This window comes from Lagenorhynchus albirostris, chromosome 17 (assembly GCF_949774975.1).
Source record: "Lagenorhynchus albirostris chromosome 17, mLagAlb1.1, whole genome shotgun sequence".
NCBI classification, from domain to species: domain Eukaryota; kingdom Metazoa; phylum Chordata; class Mammalia; order Artiodactyla; family Delphinidae; genus Lagenorhynchus; species Lagenorhynchus albirostris.
This window is the reverse complement of record NC_083111.1, coordinates 23,372,760-23,390,678: the sequence shown is the minus strand read 5'-3', so window position 1 is coordinate 23,390,678 and position 17,919 is coordinate 23,372,760. Positions and strand designations below refer to the sequence as shown.

General features: G+C 39.9%; 1 protein-coding gene across 2 annotated transcripts in view; it reads right to left on the bottom strand.

The window, feature by feature from the left end:
• Positions 1–16,465, bottom strand: part of ZBTB10 (zinc finger and BTB domain containing 10) — a 34,785-nt gene extending 18,320 nt beyond the window's left edge. The window contains exons 1-2 of one of the 2 annotated variants that reach the window (XM_060127990.1): positions 16,345–16,465; positions 3,240–4,128 (exon numbers count right to left, since the gene is read on the bottom strand). In XM_060127990.1, coding sequence (XP_059983973.1) covers positions 3,240–4,128; positions 16,345–16,440 — 985 coding nt within the window. In that variant the 5' untranslated portion in view covers positions 16,441–16,465. Of the gene's footprint in view, positions 1–3,239; positions 4,129–14,427; positions 15,442–16,344 lie in introns of those variants that run through there. The other variant, XM_060127989.1, reaches the window with a different exon arrangement.
• Between the last annotated feature and the right edge of the window lie 1,454 nt (positions 16,466–17,919).

Below are 17,919 nucleotides of genomic sequence, written 5' to 3'. Positions count from 1 at the left end.
AGAGCTGTGATTTACAAATAGTAGGCTTAAGAATCTGGGAAGTCACAGTTCCTACAAGAGACCCACAAATCCAAATATGCCAAGCACTGCTTATAGACTAAATGGATAATTCACCACGACTTTTCACATGTTTAGGTATAGAATTTTAAGTACGTTTAAAAGCATTTATTTCACCGAAAAATTTCACTATTTTTTCAATAAGTGAAAATGAAAAGAAGTATAACCATTAATGTGGAATTCATTAAAATGTTACAAGTTTTAAAATGGGCCTCATTTTTTAAGACTGGGTCACTAGTTTATTAACTGCCAAGCTTCTAATGCCAGACAGTCCTAAACATGGAACCTGCCTATATTTTTACTAACTGAATGACCTTGAGAAAGGCCTTAACCTTGGTAAATACAGACCCACTGTGTTCTTTACTGGTCAGAATTTGCCTGGAGAGTTCTAGTCAATTCTGTGCATCAAAATTTCAGGGTGAAACAAACTGTCTATGGCTGTTAAGAAGGGTGTAAAAGGGTTTGGCATTCACAAGGTGGGAGGTACAGCACTTAGCCCAGAAGAAGGGGACTTCAGGGGAATTTTTCAAATGTTAATATCTGAAGGGTTATCAGGTTGATTAGAGATTAGAGGTTAGGCTCAGATTATACTACTAAAAATGGCAGAATTAGGAGTTAAAGAGAAGCAAATTTTAGCTGAATATAAAGTAACTTCCTAATAATGATATTCATTTTAACCCTGGAACAGGCTGCTTCAAAAAGTATTCTAAGTATTAAAACAAAAGGTCAGGCTGAGGCTATAATAAGACCACCTATCTAGAATTTGGTAGAAAGTACACTGCACTGGAAAACTGATTTTAAATAATCTCAATAGTCTGTAAGGGGGACTAAGATGACCATGCGAGCTATGTTTTTATATTTGTCATTTTTCATAATAACCCTATAAAATAAATAGCATATTCTAAAGAAGAGGAAACCGAGGGCATGAGTTTAGCTTAATTTGATTATGGTAACATATAAGTGGCAGAGCTCACTTCCCAATCCTGATTCAATTTGGGCTTTCCTCTACATCAGCAGATTTCAACCTTGGTTCACAACAGAATCACCTGCAGAGTTTATAAAAGTTTCAACAACCAGGCCACATCCCAGACCAATTAAATCTATATCCCTAGCAGAGAGATCCAAGAATCATGGTGGCCTGTAAAGTTCCCAATTAATGCCAACATGCAGCCATGATTAAGACCCACTGCTCTATACCAAAAGTTGGCAACACTAGAACACACCCATGTTCATTTGTTTACATACTGTCTGTGAATGCTTTCATGCTACAATGACAGACTCAAGTAACTGACTTTATGACCAACGAACCCAAAAATATTTACTGCTTGGCCCTTTACAGTAAAAATTTGCCAGCCTCTGGCTCTGTATCATATTATGTTCTAGCTCTTACAGGACCCATTTTCTGCCACTGAATGAAGGTGGATTCAGAGGCACTAAAAAGTTGTGAAAAGTTTTAACAGTTGGAATGTAGCACATCACTGATACAACCAAACTTGTGAGTTAAGCAAGGCTCATCAGATACTAATGTGATATCAACGACATAACAGAATTTTCATTTATAAGATATTAGAGATAAGTTAAAAGCATACTAGACTACCAAAAATTAATTTATGATAGACCTAGTCCATTGATACAGCTAGGGGTGCTTGCTAAGATAATCACTAGCAATGTTATTTTTGAAAGTATGCACTGTGGTTCAAATTACTGCTTTTCTTCTCTTTGAATCACTCCAATTATGTGTGGCATTAATTTTAAGAATGGGGTTAGCTCTAATTAGTTTTGTCAATCAACTACTATACAAAAAAATCTGCTAACTCCTTATATTGCGTGTTATCTATATAAATTAAAAAAAAACACTACAGGTTTCCCACCATACTACTAAATGATTAATTCATGCAGAAAAAGACAACGTAGCTCTAATTCTGAGAACTGCTTCAAGGTCTTCTACATTAAAAATTAAGACAAAATATAAAGTGCTGCTAAGAAAGTCTACTTACCATTAATACTTTAAAGAAACTACCTCTGGGGTTTTATTGCTAAAGACTTGATAAGTAGGAGGGGAAAGATCAGCAAATAGTATTCATTACACATGCATACTGATTTTCACATGATTAAAAATTTCTACCAATGAAAATTAAACCCAAGCCTAAACAGCCAGAGGAACCATTTCACAGGATTATGGCATTTTGCCCTTTGGGAACTAACAACGATTCTCTTTAACAGAAAGTACTCCATTCCCAGATGATCACCATCACGTAACTCAGACACTGAACAGTTATAGAGCTCTGAAGCAACACAAGCACTAAATACGACAGTGGTAGAAAAGTCCACATAGGAAAATCTCAAACCCACTGGGCTACTTCTTCAAATAAGTTAAACACAGACAATCAAATTAAACGTAAAGAAAAGTTTCAAAATCTATTTTCACTCTTCAACAATGGTCCCCCACTCACTCCATTTTTTTAAAAACCTACACTACAAATGTGATATGTTGAGGTTCTTATATATATTCCTTTGGGAATATATTGAAGAGAAAGGTCTCAGAGGCCTCTCTCTTACTTAACTAATGTAAATGAGAATGAAAATGAGGTAACAGTGGGACAAACTTAAAATATTCCAGCTTCTGAAAGATTTATGCGGAGCACAGAACAGTAACTCTAAACAAAGTAGAATAATCCCATTAACATTTGCAAACTTCTATAAAACAATTATATGTTTACGAAGAAAATTGAGAGTAAAGAATGTTAACTAGATCTCAAAAATGTCCTGAAATGACAAACGGATCACACATTACAACCAGAAGATTTTACCTTTTCCAGTACTGGGTACAAAAAGTGATCAGAGGCTAAAGATCAGCAAAGTCAAAGAACTATACATGGTGTCCACATTCCATAAAATATGGGCAAATTCCTATATTTAACACAACCTTTGAGAAACTCACATCTACATGCTTAGAGAAAAAACTAAGACACGCCAAATCTTACATTTAGTATAAGATTATGTAAGATATAATATGTGCTTGTTTGAGTGATTTTCTCCCTTTTATTATAAAGACTCAAATTTTAGTCTTACTTATATGTATTCTTTTTATAATGAAAAAAATACTTTAAGAATACACACAAGATTATATCCAACCAGAATAAGAATGAAAACTGAAATACCTCTGTATATACAATATTTACCTGGTTCTTCCTTGATGAATGACAAATCTTCTTCTGGATAGGCAACAGGTGGCTGCATCACTGAGCAATCTTCTAAATTTGTTTCATTATTAGGTGGTATATTATAAATAAATCTCTTCGTAGCTTGGGTTTTCCTCCTTGTTTTGCCAGTCTCTTGAATTCCCTGGGAGCCCATATTATTCCAAATAAACACTTTTGTTTGACCTTGAGACTCATTTTCTGTCAATTCAGGTGAACCATCCTGGACCCAACTACTGTCATTCATTTGGTAGTTTTCTATTTGGCCCTCGTCGACGTTACAACCATCATTTTCAATTTTTACATTACTTGCCAAATTGGTAAGATTCCGTGTTGCCCAAAAACTGGCAATTTTTTGATCCCGTGATGAAGACAGGCCATCTCTGTTAACTGGTTTTCTATTATTATAGTCCACAACTACAGACTCTGGAGCTTCTGATTTAATGCTTATATTTAAGGCATCTTTAATGAAATTTCGACAAGTTTGAACAACTTCACTCATTTGAAGATAGCTGGCCACTGTCATTACTTCAATGGCATTTTGGCTTGTGAGCACCAGGTTACCAGAATACAAGAAGTCCAAGATGACTGAAAAACCTTGAACTGCAGCAATATCTAAATGGGTAGTATTGTTTTGGTTAGGGCTTTCTTTGTTTGAAAAGCAATATAAAGTCTTAAAGAAACGGCTGCCTGCAACCAGGATGTTCTTATGAGCTTTAAAGATTTTTCCGCTCACCACAATGCTGACATCACAAAGAATACCCTTCTTCCTCTGTTCATTTAGTTGTCGAAGAAGTTGATAGCAATAAGAGTTCTCATTTGGCCTACTATTAAAGTCACAGTACCCCTCCTCTGATGGTATTTCTGACTCCTGTAATAGATGGAAAACATTAATATTAAATTCTATTTACTTTTTAAAGCCATCAGACCAAAGACAACAAATCATTATCAGTAACTTTTTAAAAAGCACTATGAAATACACTAATTTGTTAGTAATCATTACATATTGAGACTGAAGTATTGACAATCCCAAATATTGAGAGGAAAGGAGTGAGTGAACAGCTTAGCTTGCTGCAAGCCACTGTTATCATAAAAAAAAAAAAGAAACATCCTGAGGATCAGCAGAATTTCATTTAAAGAATATGTATCACATATCATGTTATCTTTTCAAATATAGCTGAAGACATGGATTAAGAATTATTTAAGGGACTCCCCTGGTGGCTCAGTGGTTAAGAATCCGACTGCCAGTGCAGGTTTGAGCCCTGGTCCGGGAAGATCCCACATGCCACAGAGCAACAAAGCATGTGCGCAACTACTGAACTCATGAGACACAACTACTGAAGCCCACGTGCCGCAACCACTGAAGCCAGCACACCTAAAGCCTGTGCTCCCACCACGAGAAGCCACTGCAATGAGAAGCCAGTGCACCACAAAGAAGAGAAGCCCCTGCTCGACGCAACTAGAGAAAGCCCACACACAGAAACGAAGACCCAATGCAGCCAAAAATAAAAATAAATAAAATAATAAATATGTAAAACTCTTGGCAAACATTGAGTCAAATAGTTTAGGTCAACAAAGTTAATTAAATCTAACTAATGATAAAATTAGGACCCTAATAAAAAATGTGCTTCAAACTACAGGAATAACCAAGTATATAATTTCCCAATCAATTTTCAAAATGACGTATCTCTTTAGGATCATAAATACTATCCATCAGGTAAAATTCCTGAACTCAAAATTCTTAATGTTTATAATCTTCCCTCTTAGCAATCTTATAAGTACTCATTACAGTTCATTTTAGCATCACTAAAGCTATGGTAATTTCCTATAAAATAACATGTGATATCAACAGAAAAAATAAAGGAGTGTGATCTAGATTTGGAATGCTGCCTATGCTAGTTATTAAGCGTGTGTCCTTGGGCAAGTCACCATGCCTTCTTAAACTAGAAAGCAGTAAGTACTACGAATGTTTCTAATTAAGAACTTCAGGACTTTACTCACAGAGTGACTAGGTGTCTATTCTCTCAGCACCTTGCTCAATAACTTCGTAGATAACTGAAGTAACAATTGTTTTCCAGCAAAAAAACGTGCTTAGACATTTCTAGTAGAAAAGATAACTGACAATGCTGACCTTATTTAAGTGTTAAAGATTCATTACTTTCTTTGGCACAAAATATTAAATACAAGTCATTACTATAAAATAATGAGATACATATATACAGATCCATGAATATATGAGCCTGGGAAAAACATGGAAAAGATACATGCTGGGAGGACTGATATGCTTGGAGAGGAAGAGAAGGAGGAATTAGGGGAAAAAAGGGTGTAGGAAACAAAGCTGTTAGGACTGCAAAATATTTCTCATTGAATATTTTAAATGGTGGTGAGATTCCTGAAGCAATCCCACATCTCCATTTAACCCCACAATGGGTAGGGCTAAATTACAAAAATAACAGGTTTCATTCTGAGTCCTGAACACATGGGGTCATGCATATAACAATCCCAATTCTCTGAAACTAAACCAGATCACATAATCTATCTAAGAATTTTCGTGCTGCTTCCAGGTATGAGAAGTCAACTGAAAGAACCGAAACACTAGAATTCCGGGACACTTCAGTATTTCGCAATAGTGAAACATTACAGATAACTGCAAATCTGGAGTACAAGATCACGACAGAATGAAGCGCAGAAAGTGGAGAATTTCCATTGCATTTCCAACTGACCCTTGGCAGCATCCCTATCACTTCCCAGAGCCTCAACTGCATACTTATACTTCATACTTATACTTACTGCATACTTATACTGCATACTCATACTTCATACTTATACTGCATACTTATACTTCATACTTATACTTACTGCATACTTATACTGCACACTTATACTGCATATTTATACTTCATACTTATACTTACTGCATACTTATACTGCATACTCATACTTATACTGCATACTTATACTTCATACTTATACTTACTGCATACTTATACTCATACTTCATACTTATACTGCATACTTATACTTCATACTTTTATACTGCATACTTATACTGCATACTCATACTGCATACTTATACTTCATACTTATACCTCATACTTACACTGCATACTTACACTGCATACTTATACTTCATACTTTTATACTGCATACTTACACTGTATACTTATACTGCATACTTTTATACTGCATATTTATACTGCATAGTTTTATACTGCATACTTATACTGCTTACTCATACTGCATACTTATACCTCATACTTACACTGCATACTTATACTGCATACTTATACTTCATACTTTTATACTGCATACTTACACTGTATACTTATACTGCATACTTATACTGCATACTTTTATACTGCATACTTATACTTCATACTTTCACACTGCACTTATACTGCATACTTATAACTCTAAGCCCACCCCCACATTCTTGCTCTGTCAGACCAAAATATTCTAAATTGGCTATACTCTCCTACTGGAACACCCAGTCCTAAGCAAAACCTGCTAACAGCCACAGTTGGAGTAAAGTAATCAAGTTATTCATGATTAAGTCCCAAATGTTTGCTTTGAGGGGCTGGAGGAAAGGAAGTGAGGTAAAAAACACATTTTAACTTTTAGATCTTGTACATAAACCAGTATGTTGTGAAGTTTCAAACTATTTAGCAAAGGGGATGGGAAATGTTTAGGACTTGTATGAATATACAAAGAACTAAACCAATACTAAAAATATCTAAAATAGTTACTGCTGTAGTATAATTTTCTACAGAAGCATCATACTGTTTACTTTTACTAAAAGACTTTTTACTAATTTGCTTATGCTCTCTATTCACTACAGCAAATTTCCAAACTGCATCTTTCTTTGATGCAAGCCTAAAACTAAGCTTTGCTATGCATGCCATACCTGCCCAGCAAAGCTCATTCGGTTCGAAGTTCTAACAGGTATTGTAGTAACAGTATGAATACTTGGAAGAAGCAAAAATTTTAAGCACTGATCAAAATTTAGCAGCACATCATGAAGAGTCTGTGAAGCAGTGAATTAGCATTTACAAGTCAAGAAGTGCCTGAAGTTTATACACTAGGCAGTTCAAAACACTTTAAAAAGGAGGTGGCTACGTCATAGCAGTTATTTTAGGCCATGGTGACTGTTCTGAATTTTCTGGGCCAGTCCTAATTTCTGTAATTCTCTGCCATTATCAGACCAAATGTCCTAATTTTTAAAAATAACTTAGACAAAAGCCTATCCATCAAAATATTTGCCCATTCCATTTTTGACACAAACTATACAAAACCAAACACGCTATTCAACCACTATTTTTTCTCATTACTATTGTGCAAGAACAGTAAAGTTACCTGTTTTTACAAGCAACACTAGCTGTTTCTCCTTCAGTATCGATCAGAGCACTATGCCATGTTTCTGTAGCACCTATTAAACATGCTCTTCACAATGAAGGGTTTACAAGTCAAGAGTATATGTATTCAACAAGTGGGAGTATTATTTGAGGATATGGGTAAAACAGAGCAAAATATGCACTAAAATAAACTGCCAATATTATTTGCTGAACCAAATAAATTCCTAGTACTAAAGACAAAAATCATTATAGATCCCTAAGAAGTCATCTCTCTCTCTAGTTCTTTAACATTCTATGTCCATTCTCAGTATATTGATAAACATGAGATATCACTGATAAGTAAAAATATACTGATAAAAAGGTTTAAATATTTCCAAAACTAGTCTTTTTAAAGACCAGTTGGAAAATTTTCTATTCCCTTTCCCAAAAAGGAAAACACGACTTAGCCCAGACATTAGTCTAAACTAGATAAACAAGGAGATTTTAAGGAAATGGACAGACTTCAAAAATCAGATAATTTGCTATACCAGAGGATCTATAAATATGAAAAGTCTTCCGTTATTTTATTTGTGAAGATGCTCATACGTAAAATTATAATTTTAGATCTGGAAGACACCTTAATTAACTTTTCCAAAATTAAGAAAATATAGAAAAGTATACATTTGGTTAAAATCCTCACAGCTTATTATCTTCAAATTTATTTCCAGAGAGGCCAAAAAATAGTAAATATTTTACTCAGAGAAAAAGCTGCTAAAATCTTGAAAAATCCTGACTTTACTCACTTATTTAATAAGCATGAAGTGAATGCCTACTTTAGACAGGTTGTACACTGCAGACCCAAAATGAATTAGTTCCCAACCTGCAGTTATCACTACTGAGCAAGATTCTTAAGGTACTGAAGAGTATAACAAGCATGTTATGAGAGCAGAGAGGAAGTGCATCTAATCCAGTTTTTTTGGAGGTGGGGGAGGAGATGCTTTTTGAAAGAAAGATCTGAGCTGAACCTTAAAGGATGCAAGAGTGGAATGGCAGGACGAGCACTCTAAGCAAATGAGATGGCATGAGAAAAAGAACCAAGATGGTCTACAGATCCTCACAATTCTAGATTTATGAAAGACCTTCAAGGTGATCCCAAAAAAGCCCAAGAAATGCAAATATGCTCTTATGAATGTTTTTGGAGCTAAGTGTCTATAAGTTGCATCAGATTATCAAGAGATTTGAATCCTGCACAAGATTAACCACTGCTATAGGTGCCTACAGAGCTTTAGAAGTAGTGATCTGACTGAATTCGCAGATAGAGATGACTGTGGCAGCAAAGTGGAGGATAATTATCAGGGGATGAAGACTAGAGATACTGTGACCAGGGGAATCTATTGTTAATAGTGCAACACACTGCACTTGCCAAGAAACAAGGACCTTAATTAGGTAAGAGAGATAATAATGGGGGAAGAGGTAGAGACGCAGAGCCTGGAAAAAAGTTTGGAAAGTAAAATCCGTACTTGAGTGATTAACTAGATTTCAAGGTAGGGGTGGGGAGGGAGATCAAAGGGTCTTCACAGCATTCTAGCTGGGGGAGCTAGATAATGCCACCAACCTGTAGAGAATCCAAGACCACACTACCCAGTCTCCCCACCCTTCTGAGGGGTACAATGGGAGAGGGAACTTCAGTTGCAGTGAGCTCATCTGTAGTCAATCCATAAATTAAAAAATGCTATTTGGCTAAAAAAATCAAGTAATTAGTATTTACCTCCATACCCAGAATTACAGTCCTCTTTTGATAAATGGATTAGTAGAAAACACAATTTCCAACACAAACATCAAAGTGTAAGCTAAAAGCATTAAAACCAAAAATCTTTACTACTTTTGCTGCAGCAACCCACTGGAACAGTATACTGAAAGATTTCAAACATCAGTGTCCACTTACAAACCCAAATTCAATTTCTAGTAATGAGGACAAACAAGGCCACAGCGAACAGGTGCCTGCTAGTAGTACTGACAAATTATGTAACAGTCAGTAGAGAAAGAAAGGAAGATCTCCTTTGCAATCTTCTATCACTTCTCTGATCTCCCTGAGAGATGGCATCTTTCCTTGCAATTTAAGTACTATCCCTAGAAATTCTAAATCTATAGGCCTGGGGTATTAGCCTTCAGGTGATTACAACTTCCAACCAATTTTAGATGCCAAAAATATGCTTTATTACGAGCTCTCCTCAAAACCCACACATACACACTACACAGGTGCTTCTAAACAGCAACTTACACATATTTCATCGTGGTTCTCCCCTGCTTAAAACTGCTAAATAGTTTGCCCATTGTTAGCAGAATAAAATATCAATACAATCATTTCAACATAAAAAGATCATCCATAACCTGGAGTCTGTCTACCCATTCAAACTTGATTTTTCATCCTGCTCAACAACCAAATCATCTAACTTCTCAGACACATCAAGACATCAATTTCCACTATGCTCAAGCTGCTTCCAACTGCAATGCCTGGAATGCCCTCCCCTCTTCAACACTTATTCACTTAACACAATTAAGTCAGGAGCCAATTCTACAAGCTTCTCCCAACCTTCACAAATAGAACTGATGACTTTCCTTAGTGTCTTAACTGTAACTTGAATATACTTCTAACATGGTAGCTATCATTTTATGTCTGTCTCTCCTTACTAGAGTACAAGTTTCTTGAGGGCAGAAAAATGTCTTATTTATATAGGTTTATCTTCAGTGCCTTGTATCTACCTAATATGTGTACGTAAGTTTAAGAGGGAGAAACAAGCCAATTCTAGATACACTGTAACATATAGTAAAAACCACAAGGGAAAGGAACCAGCTTTTACCAAATCAAACACAATGAATGACTGTGAGAACCTATTTAAGTATTATACAAACTGATTACTTAATGGGCCATAGGCTCCGCAATCCTCTGTAATACCTATTTCTCCTTCCTAGTGAAAGGTTTTTTCAGTCTTTCTTCCAAAATCTTTAAAACAAACAACTTATTTTTGCCAAATGCAAAGAAGGCTGGTAGATCTGTCTCACCTTTGCTTTTGTTGCTCACCAACATATTCCAATTAGTAATTTTAATCAGATCACTGATCTGAATTAAATATTTACTTTCTGGAAAGGTTAACTAAATTTATAACAATAACACATTTGAGTGCATGTTTTAAGCTTACTAAACTGGAAAGAGTTGACAGAATGTGTGATTTAGGCTACGAAAATTTCACAACTGGGTAGAAAGTGATCTGAACCAAGATACAGTGGTAATCACTGTTATTAAAGCAATTTTAAGTCCTCTGAGCCGAATGGTCAAATCCTACATGAGCTAATCACTGAACCTGACTCTTAAGATATAGGCAGTTGTTACTCAAAACAGAAACTACATGTTGTCCCTTACATCCTTATAAATACAAGGGTATTTCTGAAATAGAAGGCTCCAGAACAGATTCTGAAAGCATATTTATGGACTCTCCCATGAGCAATCCTTAACAACCAACATCCAAATAACAGAAGAATATCAAAGGTTTTAAGAATGTGCCACAGGGAATTCCCTGGCGGTTCAATGGTTAGGACTCCACACTTCCAATGTAGGGGGCACAGGTTCGATCCCTGGTTAGGGATCCCACAGGCATGAGGTACAGCCAAAAAAAAAAAAAAAAAAAAGAATGTGCCACAGTTTTTTGGCCACCACCATGGAATTAATGGAAAATAACTTTTCTCTTACAGAAGGCATAAGAAACAAAAAGTAAAGTAACCCTTATTCACATACTGATTTGGCCAAACTCTTAAAAAAACAGGCCTCCATGTGCTCCTGATTACGTTTAAATAAGAGAGGATAAACACACAGATGCGTCTATGTGCAAAGACTGTGGAAGTAGATAGAAGAAATTGTTATTGGGAGGTGAGGGGGAACTAGGTAAGAGGGAGACTCATCTATTATTTATCCTTCTATACTTTTCCAATTTTTGAAAATAAGCATGTATTATTTTCATATTATTTTCATAATAATAAAACTATCTTGCTAGTCCTCTGGGTTTAAAAAAAAAAAAAGGGAGGGGAGGATAAAGGGAGTGAACTACACCCTAGCCTCAAACTTAATTCTTGCCGGAGGAACTCCAAAACTCTTATTTCAGCATTTTTAAGACAGGACAAGGCTAATGCAAGATACTTCTTACGAAGGTAAGAAAAACTGCATGTATGATGAGAAAGTCTCAATGTTCAAAGAACTGAATGGCCAGAGTCTCTAAAAGTATGAAGAAGAGAACTGGTTTGCTCTCTAGAATCAAGAGTGATTCCATGAGATAAAGTGGCTCCCAAACTGAGAAAACTGGTAACACTGAGACATGAGGTACCAAGTCTCCCAAAAAAGTGTTGTTATAGTTACCTACAACGAAAATAAGTAATGATGACAATAACAGTTATCATTTACTGAGTGATTACGTGCTGGCATATATACTTTGCATACATGAGGAAACTAGAAGTTAACTAATTTTCCTGCCAAGAAAGAGGATTAGGACTCAGGTCCCCCTTCTTTAAGCTCAAGAATGCTCTTACAGATTGTGTTATACTGCCTCCTACAGGTAATCAAAGGCTACATGGAATGGAAAAAAAGTGATTAACTCTGCCCATAGGAAAAAATAAGTCAGTTCTTGAACCTGACACTCATGTAATAACAAGACAAAAGGATTCTATAGGTGGTACCTGGGGTCAATCACAAGGTAACACCTCAAACTAAGGTTAGTTAGAAAGAAAACAAATAACATCCAAAATCCAAACCAGGGAACCAATAAATAGTCATGTTAGACAAACATGACTACTAAACTTTATTACTCTCAGTCTAATGAAATAATGTCCTAAGAGAAAAAAGGTGGTCTAAAGATTATATCTGTAAAAAGGGAGTTTAAGGGGGCAAAGGGTAAGGGAGGGATAACTCACGGATTAAGTTTAGAAAAGGTTTTACCTAGGAATGAATTCCCTAATCCAGACATATGCCTAGGGGAGAAGGATACACCACACTAAGTCTATCATAAAGTTATCCAACTAATTCCCCTTCCTCTGATTTCAGGTTCACTAAGCAGCTAATTATAATTTGTACTCCCATTCAGATCTGCCTACACGTAGACTACGCTGAAGAAGATAAGAGTAACTGGTCCACTGGATTAGGAAAATTCATTGATTGTCTTTTTAAATGTTTCTAAATAACCAACTTACCATTTAGAAAAGCACACTTTCATTTTCACAAGCCTTTCACCTCTCCATCATACTACTAAATAACCTCAGGAATATATAAATCTTTAAAACCTCTAGACTCCTCTTCTGAAAAATGGGAACAGAATAATTACTTGGCAGAGTAAGGGACATCTGTATTCGGCATACAGAAGACAAGTTTGGCACTCCAGTGCCCGAGCTCACAAAGCTAGTAATTGCAGAAAGCTCAGATCTGAACCTAGATTTACTCCAAAACTTTTTTTTTCCATTGCAACATTCCTTATAGACTTCAGTCTCATTTATCACGAAGAACTGTAAGACTTGGGACAATTTACTTAACCTTTCTGGGCCTTATATCTTTAAGTGACCTTCCTTCTAGGGCTTAGGCAACTAAAACTTGTGCAAAAACTGTTGCCATTGCCCCCTGAGAAAAACAACCCTATGCTTTAACGTTAAAGCCTCAACTTCTGAGAAACTTCTGGGCTACAGGGTTATTGGATAGTGCCTAACTAACTCCAGTATAAGTGTTCTGAACAGCAAGATCACTCCAATAAAAACACAAAGGGACTAATATCCGAAAGGTGACTTTCTAAAATCAATGGCTAGCAATACAAAAGAATAAATTCCATCCACCACCACAGGTTGTCTAAAAGTCTTCGAAGCACTGATCAACATCTATTTGGCTTGAAAAAGGATTATCAAAATGGTAAGACTATTATCTTTAGACTAGAAATATTAAAACAAGAGCTAAGAACAACTAAAGTATAGCTTGTTTTATAACTAAGAACTTATGATTTTAAGGAATCCGGTAAATACATGCTCTACCAGTCCAAATCAACTACTTAGTATAAGTAACTTTACATTAAACATCTCAAATATGCTAAGTTTAAAGTAAACTGCATTTATAAGAAACTTCTTGAAAAGGGGGGATTACAGAAAATCTCAGCACAAAAATCTGGGTAGAAGGAAACAAAAACTACCACAATTTACCAAAAGTATGCCTTTGGAAAGAGAAGTTCAACAAGTTTAATGGAGATGAACTTAGTAAAATAATCTACGAAAAAGGAGTTATGCACGTAGCTTCCCCTACATTTACATACTGCTCTCATATTTCACATTATCCTGATATGATAAAAAATATTTTTCTCCGCTGGATGTTCTCCTAAAAGGGGTTGCGTCAAAGATTAAGGAAATTGTTTAATTCATTCTTCAAAGAGTTACCAGATTTGACTTCCACCGGCAAGCTGAAAGACTACCAACATAAAGCAGCTTTCCTAAAACCACAGCTAATAACATTTTGACCCCACAAAGCTAACCTTACAGGGTTAAACCCTTCCACCTCGCGTATTAAACTTTCCTTTTGATTCAACCTGATGGGCAAAGAAATCTGCGTCATGAAAAAATTAAAACAAATTCAGCGCTACGATTAGAAAATTGTTATTCCCCCCTCCCCCGGTAACTTTTGAAAACTTGTTTCCAGGTTTTCTAACCCCCCCACGCGTAAGCTCCCGACACCTCTCTCCCAACAGGAAAGATGTCTTCACCCAGGAAAACGGGGTTTTCAGCTGATAAACCTTTCCCCCAAGCAGACGCAGAATACACCGTACCTGGGCGTTGGCTTCGTGGAGTTTGTGCTCGGTAGAGACGTGGTGCCTCAGAAGGAGGGTTTTCTTGTAGTTGCGGGTCCCTCGCGAAAGCTCGTCGTGCCCCACAGGAGGCAGGTCCCCGCTTACCCCGTCCTCGGGGGTCTTCTGGCACCAGCCGCAAGACATAAGGCCAGTATCCTTGGAATAGCGCAGCCAGGGAAAATCTTTGAGCCAGGAGGTCTGAAAGGAGCACTGGAGCTTCTGCATTAGGGACTTGGGCCGCGCGAGCGGGAAGTGCTGGACAGTCTCTCCTTCGCCAGCTCCCACTCCGCTGCCCTCCGCTTCGTCCCCGCCATCGCCGCCCGACCGCCTGCTGCTGCTGCAGCTGCCGCCTTCCGCCCCGCTGCCGTCGCCCAGGCTCGCCCCCTCCTCTTCGTCCTCGGTGCTGTCGCTCAGGGACGCGCCGTCTGGCATCAACTCCTTCCCCTCCAGCGCGTCCAGCTCCAGCTCCACGGCCGCGGGCCCTCGCCCATTGAAATGCCTCAGGGGCCACGCCGAGGTCTCGGGGCGGCCGCGGCTACTGCCATTGTTGCCGAGCCCCCCGCCGCCGCCGCCGCCGCCGCCGCCTCGGAAGGCCAGAGTCCGACGGTTCCTTTCCGCTAGCAGGGGGCCCCCTGCGCCACCGCCGCCCAGCGAGGTGGGGCCGCCCGCGTCTTGGGGGAGCAGCAACTCCTTGGTTTCCTCGGCGGCGGCGGCGGCCACCCCGGCAGAGGCCTCCAGGTCTTGGGGCTCCAGGCCCTCCAATTCCACTTCCTCGTCGGCCCCCCGCCCATTGAGCTGCTGCGGCGCTGGCGGCTGGGGTTGTCTTGGCTGGGGGTGCTGGGGCCAAGCCGAGGCCTCCCCGCCAACGTTATTGTTCGCGGAGCCGCCGCCGCCGCCGCTGGCGGTGACCAACCCGCCTCCTCGGAACGCCAGCGTCCTGCGGTTCATTTCACTGAACGACATGGCGCGCGCCGCCGCCGCCGCCGCCGCCCGGTGCCCCGGCTCGCGCCCGGCCTCGGGCCGCGTCCCGCGCGCTCCCCCTCCGCTTCGCCCCCGCCCCCACCCCGGGCGTTCCGGTCTCGCGGGGCTCGGCCTCGCCCTCCCGCCCGGCTCGCGCTCGCTCCCCGGGGCTGCCTCACGCGTCCGCCGCCGCCGCCGCCGCCGCCGCCTCCCGCCGGGCCGCCGCCTCCGGCCGCCTCCTAATCCTCCACCCCCGCCCCGCTGCGCTCCGGGCAGCGTCCCGCGCGGAGAAGGGGGCGGGCGGCGGAGAGGTGAGCAGCGAGCCGGGGCGCGTGGGGCCTTCGAAGTTGAGAGGCGGAGTGCGGGGAGACCCTCCGCTGCCCCCTCTTTAAAGCCGCGCGCACAAACCGACCCTCCAAACAGATATCCTTCCTCCGGCGCGCCGAGGAGTCCCAACCCGCTGCCGGCTTCCGAGGCGCTGAGGGCAAGAAGCACGTTAAACTGCCGGGCTCCGCCACATAACGAACCGACAATAAAGCCGGCGGAGCGTTTCCGTCCGACCAGGCCCCGGCGGAGGTCGAATGGCAAATGAACAACGGACCGTGCGCCCACAATGCACCGGGGTAGCAGTAACCGCTGGAGGGGGAAAGGGTGGGGGCCGAGCTGGGGGAGGGGGGCTGGGCTTGGGGCTGGGCTGGGGTGGGGTGGGGGCGCCAGGGGACCGGGAAAGGGGCCGGGCCGCGCCTCCGGCCTGGGGGCGGGGGTGCGGCCGCGGGGAAGGAAGTCGGCCGAGGAGCGGGGGACAAAAGGCCGGGCGGCGGGCTGGGGGTCTCGGGGAGGGGGCGGGCGTGTGCGGCCGGGGCCGGGCTCCGCGGAGGACTAACAGCTGGCGAGTGTCAGGGTCTGGCCGTCTCCCCGCTGCCCGCACGCACCTACCCGCGCCCGGGAAGCACATTTTCCTTCTCTCGCCACGAGTTCACCTGGGACTTTGGAAATAACTGTGCGGTGGGAGCTGCGCTCCAGCCTTGTCATTTGCTGGGGGTGGGTGGCGGTGCCCAAGGAAGTGAACTTATTTTGTTCCTTCACAAAGACTGAACCAGGCTGTGCCTTTCACGCGAGGAGGTTGCAACCACGGACACCTCCTCGTCTGATGTATTGTGTGTGCGAGGCAGCACCTCAGGCCCAAGGCAATAATCATTTCACAGAAAATGCACCGCCCCGAGTGTCTTATTGCTGTGATGAAATGGAAATTTAAATAAAAGGTCGAACACGTGCGTTCAGTGGGAAGTATTGACATGGGTGTTACATCACCAGCAGCCAATCAGATAACTCCAGTCGTGTTTATACTTCTACAACCACCTTGTGAGTATTACAGTATGTCATAACGTTATAAATATTAGGCAGGGTTTTCCCCAAGAGTGGGGAGGAGTCTGCTTATACAGACGCTGCGTGCGACTCCGAAGATCGTGTGTGTAAAGGCAAGAATTGATTTGTAAGACTTGTTTTTTTTAACTGTTTACACTGCATTTGGAATTTAGAATGATTAGAAGAACAGATGGAGCTGGAAATGAAACTCTTACAATAATAATCGTAGTCAAGTTTTTCAGAAGATTTTCCATCTTAGAGCCCTTATACTCCTATTTAAAATTTTTTAATATGCTAAATTTAGCAAAATCTAAAGTGCTTAGATTCATTTTACTATTTTGAAATGTGAAACAAACTTGTAAAAACACAAGAAGAAAAAATAAAAGGAAAAGCAAAAAAACCAAGAAGTGTGAAATCTTAAATTATTTTTATTCAAATATATTTCAGGTTAAAAAAAGATTTTCAAACTATGGAGGAGCTTTTTACTCTTTTAAGAAATATAATAAGAGGACTAAATGAAACAGTGTATGTAACCTTTAAAATAACTCAGTAAATTAAAAATTTAAAAATATATATTAAAAGTTGAATCACAAACTAATGTAAAATATGTTCAAAATAATTATTGAGTGGGAAAAAATGATATGTTACTTCTTACATTAATATATGTCAGGACGTGCATGGGGAAAAAATACAAACTACAGTTGTAGATTATCCTGTGTTAGAGATTTTAATCTTCTACATTACATATTAATGAAAATTGTGTATGTTTAATAAAGAGCATGTGTTACAATTTTTAGGTTCTCTAGTCTTGTGATTCAGAAATTTCTTCTTTTAAAATAATATTTAAAGCTTTGAATATACCATGTGGGATATGGAATATGCTATGTTTTTCAAGAGTAACTTTAATGAAAAAGCCAGATTTTCCCAGACATAAAATACCATTTGTCTTTATATATATATATATATATATATATATATATATATTTTTTTTTTTTTTTTTTTTTTTTTTTTTTTTGCGGTACGCGGGCCTCTCACTGTTGTGGCCTCTCCCGTTGCCGAGCACAGGCTCCGGACGTGCAGGCTCAGCGGTCATGGCTCACAGGCCCAGCCGCTCCGTGGCGTGTGGGATCTTCCCGGACCGGGGCA